This window comes from Vombatus ursinus, unplaced genomic scaffold, assembly GCF_900497805.2.
Source record: "Vombatus ursinus unplaced genomic scaffold, bare-nosed wombat genome assembly UNPS02014909.1, whole genome shotgun sequence".
NCBI classification, from domain to species: Eukaryota; Metazoa; Chordata; class Mammalia; order Diprotodontia; family Vombatidae; genus Vombatus; species Vombatus ursinus.
Window position 1 is genome coordinate 355,278 of NW_020954687.1, and position 16,140 is coordinate 371,417.

General features: G+C 37.4%; 1 protein-coding gene across 2 annotated transcripts in view; it reads left to right on the forward strand.

The window, feature by feature from the left end:
* The window catches only part of KDM5B (lysine demethylase 5B), a 72,923-nt gene that overhangs the window by 23,571 nt on the left and 33,212 nt on the right, over positions 1-16,140 (forward strand). The window contains exons 2-7 of one of the 2 annotated variants that reach the window (XM_027843386.1): positions 1,878-1,955; positions 6,915-7,037; positions 8,549-8,719; positions 10,123-10,179; positions 13,487-13,621; positions 15,581-15,677. In XM_027843386.1, coding sequence (XP_027699187.1) covers positions 1,878-1,955; positions 6,915-7,037; positions 8,549-8,719; positions 10,123-10,179; positions 13,487-13,621; positions 15,581-15,677 — 661 coding nt within the window. The remainder of the gene's footprint in view (positions 1-1,877; positions 1,956-6,914; positions 7,038-8,548; positions 8,720-10,122; positions 10,180-13,486; positions 13,622-15,580; positions 15,678-16,140) is intronic. The other variant, XM_027843387.1, reaches the window with a different exon arrangement.

Here is a 16,140-nt window from a genome sequence, read left to right on the forward strand (position 1 = left end):
CTATTGTCCACATTGTGAGGAACTCTAAGCAGTTATATCTATTTATCATAGCACTTTATGTGATCTACCCTGGCTTGATCTCACATGTCTGTAATCTCAGTTTCTGGGGACACTGAGGCGGGCAGATGTCTTGAACTTCAGTATTTTAAACTTCAGTGGGCTGAGTTAATTGGGTGTCTGTCTACACTAAAGTATATCAGCACTGTGAGTGGAGGGAGTCATTGGGTGGCTGGCATGATGGGGATTATTAGATTGCCTGAGGATGTTCAAAGCTCCTGTGCTGAACAATATTGAAATTAACTCTTGAGTAGTCCTTGCCTTTCTGCCTGGTCAAGAGGGGGAGACCTAGTCTCTTTAAAAAAAAAAAATTTATATTATCAACACATGAATGAGACACTTGGGGGAAAGACATTTAAAGACTGCTGTAGAGATTCAAATGATTTTTTATTATCAGCATTGTGGACTCTTAAGCTATATAAACCTTTTAGTCACTTCTTTGCCTATGAGGGTATACTCTTTAGAAAATTACCTGTTTCGATGTAGTCTACCCAGGTGCATATACTACAAAGACATGAATGCTTTTAATAGAGATGGATTGGTAGTGCTATGGTATCTTTTTAGTTGCCTGTTTATGATTAAAATGCTGTTCATGATATTTTAGATTATTTTTGGTATCTTGTCCTTGAAATATTTTGAAAATAAAGCTTCTTGAGTGCTTGAAGCTCATGGGAGTGCAGGTTATGCGTGGTGCTGAGGGGAGGTAAAACTGGAAGGGTAGGAAGCACCAGATTATTATTATTTTTTACAATACAATAATATTCCATCATATTTATATTGTTCAGCCATTCCCCAATTTATGGTCACCCCCTTAGCTTCCAGTTTTTTGCCACCGCAAAAAGAACTGTTATAAATATTTTTGTATGGATAGGTCCTTTTCCTCATTCTTTGATCTCTTTGGGGTAATAGAAATAATGGCTATGTTTCTGGGTCACAAGGTATGCACAATTTAATAGCTTTTTGGGCATAGTAACAGGTTGTTTTTCAGAATGGGTAAACCAATCCACAGTTCCACCAACAGCATATTAGTGTCACTGTTTTCTGACAAACCCTGTAGCGTTGGTCATTTTCTTTTTTTGTTATAGTCTAGTCCTACTGATTTCTTAGACTTCAAGCCACTGGTTTTCTTTGCAACTCCTGAGCCAACTGAGAAATAATCCTAGCCAGTTTATGTTCTTGCTTTGCAATCTTCCTTGAGTAGTGTCAATAGTCTTTCAGGAAAGCTTGGTTTTTTTTTTTGGTGAGGGGTGTGTGTGGTTATAATGTGTTTTAAGATTTACCTTATTTATAAGATGATTTTTATTATGTTTTGGAAACACTTTACTTTTTACCTTTTCTTTTTTTTGCTGTCAGTGGTAATAAAGAATATCCAAAAGTCAGTTTACAGTATACTTGTCAGAAATGTAACTTCTGTAGATATATAGTTATCCCTTTCACGTCTTGGTGGTTATGGGAGCCTTAAATTTTTTGACTGTCCTTTTATGCCAGAGAAGTCTTCTGATTTTGTGGATTTCCTTCTCTTTTTTCTTTATTATATAATACTGTACATGTATCTTATGCCTTTATGAGTTTCTAAACTTTTTTCTGTGTTACCTTTGGGTTCTGCAAAACTCCCCCAAAGTTCCCATTTAATTTCTTATTTTGACTGTATGGGGAAAGTATTGATGTGAAAGGGATAACTGTATAGCTGTAATGAGAATGGGTAATTTCTCCCCCTTTTCTGTCGAGCCCTTGTAGGTTTGCACATGCATTAGATTTGAATTCTAAAAATTGGAGCTTAATGACATGTCATCTTCTAATTGCTTTCTCTTTTCTTTTAGGCCTGGCAACCACCATTTGCATGTGATGTTGATAAACTTCATTTTACCCCTCGAATCCAGAGACTGAATGAATTGGAGGTGAGATCATGAATGTTGTTCTTTTCTAATTGCCTGTATTATTCTAAGACTTGTTACCATTATGGTACATTGGTTGAATGTACCTTAATTTCTAGAATAACGAAAGAGTTACCAGTCTTACGCATTGAACCAGATTTTATAAAATCAGTCACTCCAAAGGAGGAAGAAGAGCACCTACATACAGTAGGCCCCATCTGAACCTAGACTCAGGCTTGGCTGCTGACCAGAGCTCTCTGTCCTCAGAGGAGATGACCCACCACTCACCATTTCCTCTTGCTCTCCCCTCCCAATCCTCCCCTAACCCCTTTTCTACCTTCAGCCTAATTGAAGGAGCAGGCCTGCTTTGCAGTTTTATGCCACTGCTACCCCATGATTTTTCTTGCTGCTTTCCCTATCTCTGTACTTAACACCAGCCATTTAGGGGAGGAAAAAAAACTGTCTTTAGCATCTCTTCTCCTTTCCCCTAATTCTGTCCACTCCTCTGCTGGGCTCTCTGGAATTCATCTTGGACCTTTTCTAACATGCCTTCTGTCATCCCTCACAGAGACTTGGATGTCCTCTGACAACAATATGTCCGTAGGTTTCTTCTTCCCCAGTGAATATGCCTTCTTTCACAACTCCCTGGTCCTGGAGGAGGAGTTCTAGTTGATTCTCATTCTTACTTCCAGACTCTGCCTTAATCTTCTTTCCTCAGCAACCTCAAAGCTTTCTATCCAATCTGAATTATGGGAGCAGTAGTTATTGACCCCCAGATTATTTTCCCTTCTTTCTTTCTTTTTAAAAATTTCATTTCATTTATCTATATCTGTCTATCTATCTTATCTGTCTACTTATTGCAGTTAACAAGCATTTACTTTCTCTTCCTCTACATCATTTCATATAGATCCCCCCAGATTTCTTTTAATTTTTTTCTAAGTAACAAAATTTTTCATTTTCCATACACCCCAACTTTCTCTCCCCTGCTTCCCCACACCTCCCACCTCACTCCCATATAAAATCTTTGTAACTAAAATGCATAGTTAAGCAAAACAAATTCGTACATTGGCCTTTTCCAAAAATATGTATCTCATTCTGCATCAGGTCCATGTGGGCGGCAGCACTTTTAATCATCATTTTTCTGGAATCCTGGTTGGTCATTGCATTAATCAGAGTTTTTAAGTCTTTCACAGTTTTTACTGTGTTGATGTTAATAGTATCAGTTCTGCTGTTTTTACTCATTACACTCTGCCTGGTCCATATAAGTCTTGTCGGTTTCTCTGAATCTTTTCTTAATTTCTTACAGCACAATAATGTCAAATCATATACCAAGATTTCTTAGGCTGTTCCATAACTGATGACACCCCCTTAATTTCCAGTTCTTTGCTACTACCAAAAAAGTTGCTATGAATTTTTTTTTTGTCCCTATTGTACCTTTTCTTCTTTCTTTGGTCTCCTTATTAGGGAATGGGCATCAGTAGGTCAAAGGGCACACACAACTTAGGAACTTAAGGCATAGTTCCATATTGCTTTTCAGAATGGATAGACCAATTCACAGGTCCACCAACAGTGCATTAATGTGTATGTTTTTCTGCAGTCCCTTTCAATATTTGTCTTTTTTCTTTTTTGTTGATTTTGCCATTCTGATTTATGTGAGGTGGAACTCAGAGTTTTAATTTGCATTTCTCTAGTGATTTGTTTTGCCTCGGTTTCCTCATCTGTAATATGAGAGATATAAAATGTAATATGGAGAAGGAAATAGCAAACCACTCCAGTATCTTTGCCAAGAAAATCCCAAATGGGGTTATGAACAGTCAGACACTATGACTAAACAACACCAAAAGTGATTTGGAGCATTTTTTCATATGGTTTTGGACAGCTGTTTCTTTCTTTTCTCTCACGGAGTTCAGTAGCTTGTTCACCATCTTCCTCTTCCTCCCTAACTCTGGTCCTTGTACTAGAGAACTTTAATATCTACTTAGATGCTCTCTCAAACTCCCTAATGTCTTAATTCCTCAACTTCCCCCAAATCCCATTGATTTGTCTTCCTCATCGACTCTAGATTTTACCTTGAGCCATAAATATTTCACTTCCCTAATTAAATATTCTGACATTCTCTTGTCTTTTCATAGCCTATGATAGCATCTCTCCCCATTCTGCACCAATTCCTTAACCTGTTTGAGGAAAAAATCTCATTGAGACCTCTCATCACTGCCCTTCAGTAGTTTTTCAGACCATTACCCTGACTTCACATTCCTCCCCCTCCAGCCTCAGCTCAACAGTTAACCATTTTAGCCATACTTGGTGCCCTGTCCCTTTTCATCACTCTCCTTGCCCTAAATATCAGCTGTGGATTACTCTCATTATCCACTGCTTCTGTTTTTACTCAGGAGGTACTGAATGAGTCCGGAGGAAGCCTTACAAGTGTGCTGATGGGTCACATGATAAATTTATATCATTCAAACTCAACTGGGCCCTCATTGCAACCAGAGAGTCCTTTATTCCTTTTTAATTGATCCCTCCCGTGGAAGCTATTCCAAATCTTGTCTTCCCTTCGCAAGCTTCCCACATCTCTGCCTCTACTCTCAGCTGAGGACCTTGCCTCTCTTTTACTGAGGAAATTGAGACTACTCAATGTGTGAGCTTCCTTTCCTCCCAATCTCTTCATTTCAAAGCTCTTTCACATCAACTCCTACTCTATCCCCCTACCGTCTGACAGAAATGACCTCTCATTCCCTCTTATTTCTTCCTCCATCTTTTTTTTTACCTTTGTCTCTCTTGTCCTTCCATCCTCTCTCCTCTTCAACTTGTTTCTTCCTTTCCTATTGCTTTCAAACATGCCTAAGTTTCTACAAGTCTTAAAAAGCCTTCACCTTTGAAAAAGCTTTCTACACTCATTCTTGTTCTCGTTCTGAAATTGCTCTCTCCTAAGTTAACAATGATCTCTTATTGTGATGCTCATTTCTTAGGCTTAATCTTTCTTTACCTATCAGCTGCAACTGACACTATTGACCACTTTGTCCTCCTAGATACTTTATCCTGGTTCGTTTCCTACCTGTCTCTCAGTTTTCTTTGCTGGTTTTCTATCACAGTCTCTCTGGGTGTTCCCCAGAGCTCTAGTCCAGACAGTCTTCTTTTCTTTCTCTATACTAAGGATTTTTAACCTTTTTTTGCATGTGTTATACTCTTTGGCAGTCTGTTGAGGCCTGTGTACTCCTCAGAATAATGTTTTTAAATGCATAAAACCAATTAACTGAAATAACCATTGTCAAAATATAAAACAAGTTCATGGACCACAGGTTAAGCATTTCTTACTGTACCCTTTCTTGGTAATCTCATCAGCTCTCATGAATTTAACTATAATCTCTGTGCAGACGGCTCCCAGATCTCTATATCCAACTGCAGTATCCTTGAGCTCCAGTCCTACGTCTTCAGTTGCCTTTTGAAATAATTCTTTGGCTCCAGTTTTCTTCCAGATATACAAATATCTGGAATAAATATACATGTAATATTTTATCACTTTGGAAATAGGGTACTTTTGGGAAATCCTTGGGGACCTAAGGTACCAGGAGTCTAAAGAATAGAATAGGCAGGGCTAGCCATTAAGAATTGACAGCTTGACTTGGATGGATCAAATTAACTTAAAGGAACATTTTTTATAGAATTACAAGAATTTGCAATCTAAAACCAAGTACAGGTTTCAAGAAGCTGTGTCAGCTTTGATACTGGAAGTGGTATGTTAAAAGGGTACAACTCTTCAGTTTCTCTTTACTCTTAAATAATTCAGTCTTTTTAGTAACTTATCACAGCTTTAGGATATTAGGTAGAGAGAAGGATTTCTAGGCCATAAAGGGCCAAATTTTAGGACATAGACTTGGGTTGAAGAGTCCCAATTCTGTTGTGTGAGCTTGAGCAGATTGCCTTTGTGTCTCTCAGCCTTTTCTCCAGTTAGAAAATGGGAATTGTCCTGCCCTGGCTACCTCATTGTCAGAATACAGTGAATTAACGGGTGTGTAGGTGCTTTGAAAACCAAGTCTCATAATAGACGTAAGTTCACAGGGTCCTGAGATCAAAGGATCATAGACATAGACCTGGAAGGGACCCCCAGGAGCCAGCTGTCTATTTTAAAAGATGATTTAAATGAAGGTAACTTCAGTAGTTAAGTGTGGGATTTGAACCTAGTATCTCTGACTCCACAGTCAGTCCTTTGTTCCTACTGTACCAGCTTTTCTTTTGAAAGTGCTTTGCACTTCTGGCCTCTTCACACAACAGTTTATTAGGAGGGTTTTTGTTTTTTTTTTTTGGTGCTTGTTCTGTCACCCCTGCTAGTTTGTGAGTTCCTTGAGGGCAAGGATCATGTCCTGATAGATTCTTTTCAGTAGGAGCTTAATAAATGTTTACTTAGTAAATGTTTGCTTTCAGAGAGTAGGATTTTAACATAATTGGTTGAAAGGTGACCAAGCTGGGGAGGTTTAATGTTGACATTTAAATGTAAAAGAAAAAAATTAGAAAGGCTAAAATTTAGCTTCCCAAAGTAACTTTAAATCACCTCTTCAGGACAGGATCTATTTTATGTTTCCTTTAAATGAAACAACTCTTCAGCCCTTGCTTTCAGAGCATAGGATTTTTCAAGTGAATTATCACTTCCTTTTATTACAGAAATAATAGTTTAAAAAAGTTTTTTCTATTGACCTGTAATGCAGAATATACTATGCTTTAAGCTGTCTATATGCTTTATATGTATACATATATACATATAGGTATATATATACATATAGGTATATGCTTTAAAACTCTAGTCCTATTCCTTGCAAACCACTTTCACAAATGCTGAAGCCATATGTGAATACTTGCATGTATATTTTTCAAAGTTTTTGGAAATTCTGTGAGGTGTAAATGAAAGCATAATTGTTTTTGTAGGTGAACTGTGGTTATTTTTTTTTGGAGCCAAATTAAGTTATAGCATAATTCTTTGTTTTCTAGGCTCAAACTCGGGTAAAACTGAATTTTCTGGACCAGATTGCAAAGTTTTGGGAACTCCAAGGATGTACTTTAAAAATTCCACATGTTGAAAGGAAGATACTGGATTTATTTCAGCTTAACAGGGTAAGGGAGTTTGTTTAAGTATTTAAAAAATTGAGTAATATTCTATTTTTAGTTTAAGGTGTACTGGTAAATCATGTTTCCTGTTAATCTTTTTTTTTCCTTTTTTTAAAATTTTTTTAGATTAAAAAAAATTTTTTAGTTCTTTACATTCTTAAAGAAAAAAAATGGTTTTATTTCAGGTGAGCTAATCTCAGTGCAGGGTGTCTTAGGCATTAGATCAGGACTTGCTAGTATATTTAGATAGGTGGAGAGTTGGAACAGACCTTAGAGGTCATTTTGTCCAACTCATAGATAGAAGTAATCTCTAATAAATTTGACAAGTGGTTTTCCAGTCTCTTCTTGAACATTTCCATCGACAGGGAACCCGCTGTTTTTGAGGCAGCCAATTCTACTTTTATAAAGCTCCAAGCGTTAGGAAATTTTTCCTGATACCAAGCCTAAATTTGCTTTTTTGTGACTTTATCACAGCTCCTTGTTGTGTCCTTGGGGGCTAGATCTTCAGTGCTGATGCAGCTCCTCCTACATATACCCTACTTACTGGGTTTTTTTGGGGGGGGGGTAATTCCTAAATCGGGAGAGAGGATACACATTACATACATGTATGCTCTTTGTCAACAGGGATCCATCCATTTGGCATAGCATCATGCCTACTAGGCCCTTATAAATGTTATCAAAGCGGTAATACAAGCTGTAAATCCTTTTATTCCCCACCACCCCAACCTCACTGTCCATTTTTTTTTTAAGTGCTTTGAGTGAATGGAGAGGAATAACTCTAGGTAGGAGAGGACTGGCTGCAAAGTCATTCCCCAGAAACAACATGGGAATTTTCTTCAGTCTTTTAGTCTGTTGATGGTAATAATTACCTACTAAGAAGTCCTAACTCCACCTACCCAAGATTCTCCAGCCTCCTGGATGTTACTGCTTACCCCTTAGTTCACACAGGATAGCTGTTAGGCTTTCTCAAAATAACTTTACTAGCCACTAAAAGGTAGGAAGCTAAATATGGTAAACTTTGGAGTACAACGAGCATGGGAATTTTATCCTAGATAAGCCCAAATCCATCTATAAATGACCAGGAGACCTTACTGTCCTAACTAGCTCTCCTTTAGCTTGTGACTGGGGAGTGAGCTTGTAGCTTCTGCCAGGAATCTGATGCAGAGCCCTTTCTAGCCTCTCCCCATTGGCAAGGTGAGCCCACCTCGGGTGTAGTTAAACATTTCATCCTTGTTAAAAGCACCCACTTCAACCAGTTTAAATTGATACAAGAAAACATTCCTTGAAAACCTCTTTCTTAGTTTTATGCTTAAACATTCATTGTAATAGTGTGGAAAGGAAGATTTATTTTCCATACTATGGGAAAATGAAGGAAAATTAAGTTCTTAAATTTTGGTGATTTATTCAGACATGATAATGTGCTTTTTAGAAATTCTCTAACAGATGACTAAGAAAATTTTGTCCTTGGTGTATGACACTTGAATGATGAATGTATTTTTTTCCATTTTATTTAATAGTTAGTTGCAGAAGAAGGTGGATTTGATGTTGTCTGCAAAGAGAGAAAATGGACCAAAATTGCCACCAAGATGGGATTTGCTCCAGGCAAAGCTGTGGGCTCACACATTCGAGCACATTATGAGCGAATCCTTTATCCCTACAACCTATTTCAATCTGGAGCTAGTCTGCTGGTGAGTATTGGTTGGTAGTTGAAACCTTGTTTTAGTAACTCCTGGTTGTTTTCCTTGGAGGAAGGGTAAGAGGTGGAAATAGAGAAATGACCTTGAACCATTTTTCAAAGATTCTGTTCAGAATATCAGTATTTTATATTTTCAGCAGTGAACTACTTTGATGAAGTGTAGCATTATATATGATTTACTCTTAGATAGCACAAAATATCTTGGGTAGTATCTTATGATGTTAGGTTGCAATTTGTTACTAATTAAGGGAAGCATCTTTCATCAAATGAGTTGAATAAATGTGCCATTTTGTCTTACACTTGTTGTTGAATGAAGTCTTGTGGTTCTTACCTCAAACCTGTTTTACTTTTGTGTACTTGGTTGTTTTTTATGAAGTACAGCCTAAGAAATACCTGCCCCCTCATTCTCTTGTCAGATGGGCTCTTCATTGAGATTTTCAGAAGGTAGTAGAGATCAGTAGTAGGATAGAAGATCTTTGTAATTTTTTTTCCCAGTATAATATCTTTCTTGACAAGGTAATTTATTTTAAGAGAGGAAAGGCTTTAGGTCTGTTGACATTTGTTATGTTCTCCTAATCATACCTTTAAAGCCTGATCAAGAGAGCAGATTTTAGTTCTGGGCTTTACAAAACAAAAAACAACTTTTTAAAAGTCTCTGATTTAAGAAGAAATATGGAAATTCTGTTCACTGGAGGTACTATCCTCAAGGATTATCCATAGTTGCTTTAATGTGTTTTCAAGGATGTGTTAATAAGGTTTGGTAATAAGTCATTCTTGTCAAGAAGTTAAGAAAGGTGATTTTATAGGATCATGAGTGTTTACAGCCTTTAATGCTTGATTCTTGCAGGTTCTCAGTTTTCTATGCTTTATATAACAACGAAGCCTGATCCAATTAATGTAGCAATTTCATTTTCAGAAACAACAGAATGTAAGTGAATAATAAGCTGATAGGTCTGAAAGTTTCAGATGTGTTATGCCAGTGTTTTTGTAGGAATAAACATATTGGATGAAATGGGGCAGAACTGTATGTTAATTCTTTTTATTTTTTATACCAGTTTCCCAGTATGAACCAGTGAATTCACACTATTAAAATTGTATAGATTTTAATTTTTCAAGAGTTGGCTCTCCTTTGTACTCTATTCAGGATTGTGTTGTTTGAGGAGCCTCTGTGGCTCAGGTAGTATAGGATCAAACCTTAGTGCATAATGAATCGGGTAGCCAGTACGTGGAGAGATGCAGCCTCTGACCCACGGCATCAGGCCCCTTCTTACAGCCTGGTCAGTGTGGAAGGAAACAGCAACAAAGGCAGGAGACCCATTTGGGCTGCTTGCAACCTCATTTTTTGTGGCCCCACTTTTTGTTAAGTGTAACTTTCCAAGCTCTCTCTTGCAATAGGCACCTGACATATGTTCCAAACTGATGTGTTTAGTGGATCATGGCGTTCTGGAAAAGGTACGTTTCCTTTTTATTGTTGTGCTGTTTTTGTTTTAAATCTGACGTGCCTGAAAGCTGTCTCTTCTGCACGGTTGTCATCATTGCCCCCATTCTGATGTGCCGGATGTGCAGGCTTCATTTGGCTTTCTAAACAAACAAATGTGGTTTATTTGCCTCTTTCATTGTGTGTGTGTTATAGTGCTTTGTGTTGTTTTTTTTTTTCTTTTGCTTTGATTCTTGATACTTTAGGGGCCCTAGTCTCCTTCAACCCCAGCCAGTATTGCCACACAGACAGATCCTGTGCTGGTTTCCAGTTACTCATTTTCTTTGCTGTTTTAACCAGGACTGGAACCTTTGGTGGTTTGGTTTTTGGGGAGGATGTTGATTTTTGGATCCTTTTGGATATGTGCTTTTAACTTCTCTTTCCGGGCCAGAGCAGCAAAGTACTTCAGCCTTCAAGTGAGCTGCTTCTCAGCCAAAGTCCCTTAAAGTTTGATGGAGATCTATAATGGTGTCAGAGGAAAACTGCAAGAGGAAGGGAAGTCCCTCATTCTTATCTTGTAGGGTATTGACCTTCTGTGGATTGCTGTCAAAGCTGAAATAGACTTTACTTGGGTGGTGAGTGAGACCTCTAGAGCTTTTTGCCTTTCCAGAGCTTTTATTGATGCAGCACAGCTAAAATTGTCTCTAGCCACTCTGAACAAGGGCATTAAGAACAAAACTCAGAAGGCCTAGGAGTTATCCTGCTCTCTAAGGATGCTTCATGTGTCTAGCATCCATGTAAATTTTCCTGCAAATTTGATGGCACCAACTCTTGCAAGCATCTGTTTTTTTTTCATTTGTTTTTCCACCCGAAGAGGAAGAGTGCTTTCTGGCTTGGGGAAATGGAATTATTTAAATTGTATTTGGTCTCACTCAGTCTTAATCTTGAGCAAATGTGTTTTCGGATTAAATTTGTATTGCTAAAGCATTCTTAAGGAATATTAGAATGAGTGGAGTAGGTATCTTTTAGTTAATGAGTACATTAGCTTGACAGGAAAAGGAGAGTAAAAAAATAGATAAAAGAAATTAAGCCTGATAGAGTTGCCTCCATAGTAGAGAACTGCTGGGCTAACAGTTATTGGGGAGTTGGAGGTGGGGGGCAGAGGTTTAATTGGAAAAATAATGTGGGGATTAATTACGTACCAAACTTGTCTAACTGTAACCTTGTTCTCTAAATCTCTTTGAGAAACATCCTTGAGAGAATCTATTTACCTTTTAAGGCTTACCACCCTTGTATCTTCTTTCCCCAATAAAATTAAAATTAGACACAGTATTTGATGGTATCAGGTGTGAAACAGATAAAAGTGCTTTTAAGTAATATTTTGAAGTCAAATAAATATCTGGTGGACTTGATTTTTTTCCCCCCTTCATATTTGGAGAACACTGTTGCTCTGGAACGAAGCAGGCTCCAAACAGAATTCCTACTCATAGAGAATTGTGGCAGGAGATCCAAACAATCTCTCTGCATTTAGTACCTGAACTTCTGTGTCCATTGGTGGTAGTGCCAGGCTTTAATAATACCATGTGGGATCAATTTTTTTAATCACTCCCAGACTTGCATCTTGTGCCAGAGCTGACTTTGCCAAGAAATTGGGAAGAAATTTTTTTAAAGTAGGTCTTTACCCTTCCTCTTATTAAAATTGGAATTAACTTGTTTAGAGCCTTTTTTGTTGTTTTAAAACCTTCAATAGCAAAGAAGAGGGAAGTTCAGACTTAAATGCTTAGGGCTGTTGTATAACCTTGAGGCTTTGTGAGTTTCCTTTGGACAATCAAAAGCAGCATTTAGACCCCAATTTCTCCTGACCTGTAAAATATCTAGTGTTTCCTAGAATTCTAAAACTCACACAGTTGATTAAAGAGCCTTTAGCTTTTTTTTTTTTTTTTAAGATTAATGAGCCTTAGTGTGTTGGCCACATATAATTGATAACCATCTAGTTAGTTTTTATAGGAAATTTGACCTGCTTTACAGCATTTCACTCAGAGATAAATAGCTTGATTTAAGTGCTAGGATTGTGATGCATTGTTCTGATGATTTTCTTACAGCTGAAAATTCTTATCAGGATAAGATATCTTATCAAGCTGAGAGACTTGCAATTTCAATTTATAGCGCTATGTATGCTTTTCTTTTCTTTCTTTTGTCTTTTTCTATGCCCTAGAATTGTTTATCCAAGAATATTTTATCCAAATCTTTTGAGAGTTTAAGGACTCAATTCTAATAGTATAAGTGTATGCTAATAGAAGTTACTCATATCTTAGTCCTAGAAAGGTTCTCCATAAGTGTCTTGTTAAAGTGATTCTTAACCCTCTTTACAGAGAGTGCATATTTCAGCTTATTCTTACCAACAGATTAAATATTCCTGTTTTAATACACACATCATCTTCTGATAATGGTAGTGATGGATCAGTAATAATCAAGTTAAAACTCTTGGATCTCATCTCTTGAATTTTGTTTTTGACAATTAACTTTTGGCGGGAGGAGGGACTCAACTGATATCATTAAGAAATACCTTTTGGTTCCTGTGATCTTTGCTTCCACAAGCTTTAAAATTATCTTTAAATTTAGAAGTAAGTGTATAGGAATAATGTTGATTTGGCTTTTAGGAGACAAGGACATAACCTCAGCAAGATTAAAGATAAGCATTGCCAGTTCACTGCTTATGAAAATGATTTGTTTTTGCTTTGCTTTATGATTTTTTATACTACTTTATAATAGTGTTTATGTGGTAATATATATAGTTCCTTCTGTAACAGAATTCCTTCAACCTTAGTTTCTTTTGTGCTACTTAGAATAAGGAATTTACGGACATATTTTAAAGTCAGTGTGGACAATGTGCCATGTGTAAAAGTTGTTGTTGTTAAAATCCAGCAAGCATACCCAGGTGCTCCTGTCTTAAATTTCCAACCCTTTTCTGAATGGATGTCCTTATTACAATCTCATTCGGAAACAATTCCTTTAGGGCCTTTGCAGTTTGAATCTTCAATTCATGGTCAATACAGAATTATTATAGGCTTGGGTAATAACCTCTGAATGATATCATCGTCAGTTGAATAAATTAAAGCAACATTAAATCTTACCCTTAAATCATTATGTTAGGTATATTTGACTAGAGACTTAACATTATGCCATTTAAATAGATGTAATATCAAGTAGCCATCATTGTTTGTATGCATTCTGTGTTCTTCACCAATAGATTTGAAGCACACCTTACAGAATCATATGTGGGCCTCTTTTGTGTTTAAAAGGAGAAGCTAAATCTCACCGATCCAATTGTATTGTTTTCAGTGTCTGCAGAAGCCAAATCTAACCACAGACACAAAGGACAAGGAATATAAACCCCATGATATTCCCCAGAGACAGTCAGTTCAGCCTGTGGAAACGTGTCCCCCAGCACGTCGTGCAAAACGTATGAAATCTGAGGTGAGAGCCTTAGAAGTTTCATCAGTTGAAATTTTGAACAGTAGTTTTGCATGTCTCCGAGTCACTTACTTGTGTACTTTCTGTACTTTTGGAAGCCTGTCAACCTCATGAAGGCGTATAGCATGTAATCCTTTTTACATCTAGTGGACATATGGGAGACGTATAATTTTTGAGATTATGCCTTGACAAATAAGTGGCTTTCTAACTAACTGGGTAAAAAGGCAAGTATAGTTGGAGGTTAGAGCCCCAGGAAAATCTAGAAAATAGTTCTATGAGGTTCTAGTTACAAAGGCTGGAGAAATTAAAGCTAGGAGATATGGAGAGTGGAGAAATATATAAAAACTTATTTAATAATGGAGCTGGAAATGAAGTGAAAGCTTTACATTTTTCTCAGAGGTGTCCCAGTTAGTGATATAATATGTAATGAAAAGCAAATATGTGATGCAGTAGTAGAATCTTTGTGAAACATTGGAAAGTATAGGGGATATTAGGTGATTCTGCCACATGAGAGAGAGGGGGAAACTAGTTTTTTTCTATAAGGTTGTATAAGCTCATAGAACATAGGATTTTATAAGGGAATACAAGAGATGGAATAGAAAAAAGATAGCTAAAAATTGTATTGTCTTGAGATTCTCATGGGGAAGACGAGTATTTTTTCTTAACTTGTTATAAAGTAGAGGTGTGCAAGGCTTTGAATTCCTCTCTGGCCTAATGAGTAAGTCTCTGGGCTCAGAGAGAATGAATTGAGGAAAAAGACTGGCTCTTCTAAAAGGATTCAGATTCACTTTTTTTGGGGAGGGAGGTGGTGGAGGCAATCAGGATTGAGTGACTTGCCCAGGGTCATGCATGTGAGGTCAGATTTGAACTCAGGTCCTCCTGACTCTAGAAACACTCACACAAGCACAGTTGCAAAAGAGAAAAGAAAATTCTGTTACTGAGTGACTGTTGCTAAAATAAGGCCTTTTTGCTCTGTGTTGAGGCTTTGGCCCCAGTTGCCAAGGATCCCTGTCACCAGATAGGGCCTGGTGCAACTGCATATGGTCCTAGGCCTCCCCATATCAGTCTTGGCCAGGTCCCCTGATCCTTAGTTTCCTCTGCAAGAGCAAGAGCGAGACTCTCTGTAGAGTCTTGAAGGTCCATTCACAATGACATGCTGCTATTTTGAAGGCTAGCCTAGTGTTGAGTAGCATCTTCACCTCAGGCAGCCATTGGCCCAGGTGCCTGTGCCCTCCTTCTAACTCTGTTTCCAGTTCCCCATTCCAGATCATAGCTCCCAACCATCTGTTCCCTGCAGTCTTTTCAGTCCCACCTACCAGCCTGGTCTAGATTCAGACTGAATTCAGGCTCTCTTCTAGAATCTTATTCTAATTTTTGGAATTCTCTCCCTAAGGGAGATGTTTACATACAAATACTAGATTCTAGGCCATCTGTAGAGCTTTAAAAAAAAAAAAAAAGAAAGAAAAAAATGGCCAGTAATGTGGGGCAAGATGTTCAAGGGAAAAATGTTACTAACAGAAATGAATATAAAATCATAATGGAAATGGTTTCTTTCCAAGTGGTAATGGACAGTAGGCCAAGTTAAAGTATGTTAACATGCCAGCTATATGATAACTGGGGCCTTTGCCTGATGGTGACTGAATGAGAAGGCAAAAAAAGAAGGTGGCACTATGATGTTGGGGGATAGGGCATGAGGAGAGAGAGAGTTGAGGCCACTTGTTACGCAGTAGTTCTTAGAATTCATGCCTGATCTTCTCATCTATGTTGTTCATTCTCCCTAACAATATGGAATTCTGTATAGACTCCCCAGATAAGTTAAATGGTATTTCCGTAAGATTGGTGGCATATGTTTGGAAAGAAATAGCTAAATTACAATTTCATTGTAAATAAGTACCTTTAGCTTTCACTTACAATATTTGAATGTACTAATTTAATGAAATATTAATTTGTTACTTTTTAAAGGCTACTAATATTAAAACAGAACCAGGAGAGGCTCCAGAAGCCAGAACTCATAATCTGAGACGCCGAATGGGCTGTCCGGCTCCAAAGTGTGAAAATGGTAAGAATAAGTAATGAGTAGAAAATGCAGAAGCAAAAATAACAAAACTAAGTATATATTATATATGTAGTTGAGTTTACAAATGTAAGTTTTGGATGTAGCCTTGAAATTCAATTCGGTAATTTGAGCATTTATTGAAAACTACAGCTTAGAAAACATTTGGCTAACAATAAGTTTCAGTCAGTTTCGGCAAATGCATTTTTCTCCAAACAGTGGCTAGTGACAGTTTGTATCCCAGTGGAAGTTTTGGATGGTCTTCTACTTCTTAAGGTTGTATACAGAAACTGATTTCACTTTCAATCATTGCTTCACATTTCTGGGGGTGAGTGGACCAGGGAATAAACGAAACATTTTTCTCTGGTCAGGGTTTGGATGTAGAAAGAAAAGCCAATCTCTTAAATCAAAAATCCTCTCTTTTCTCTTCTCTTCTCTTCTCTTCTCTTCTCTTCTCTTCTCTTCTCTT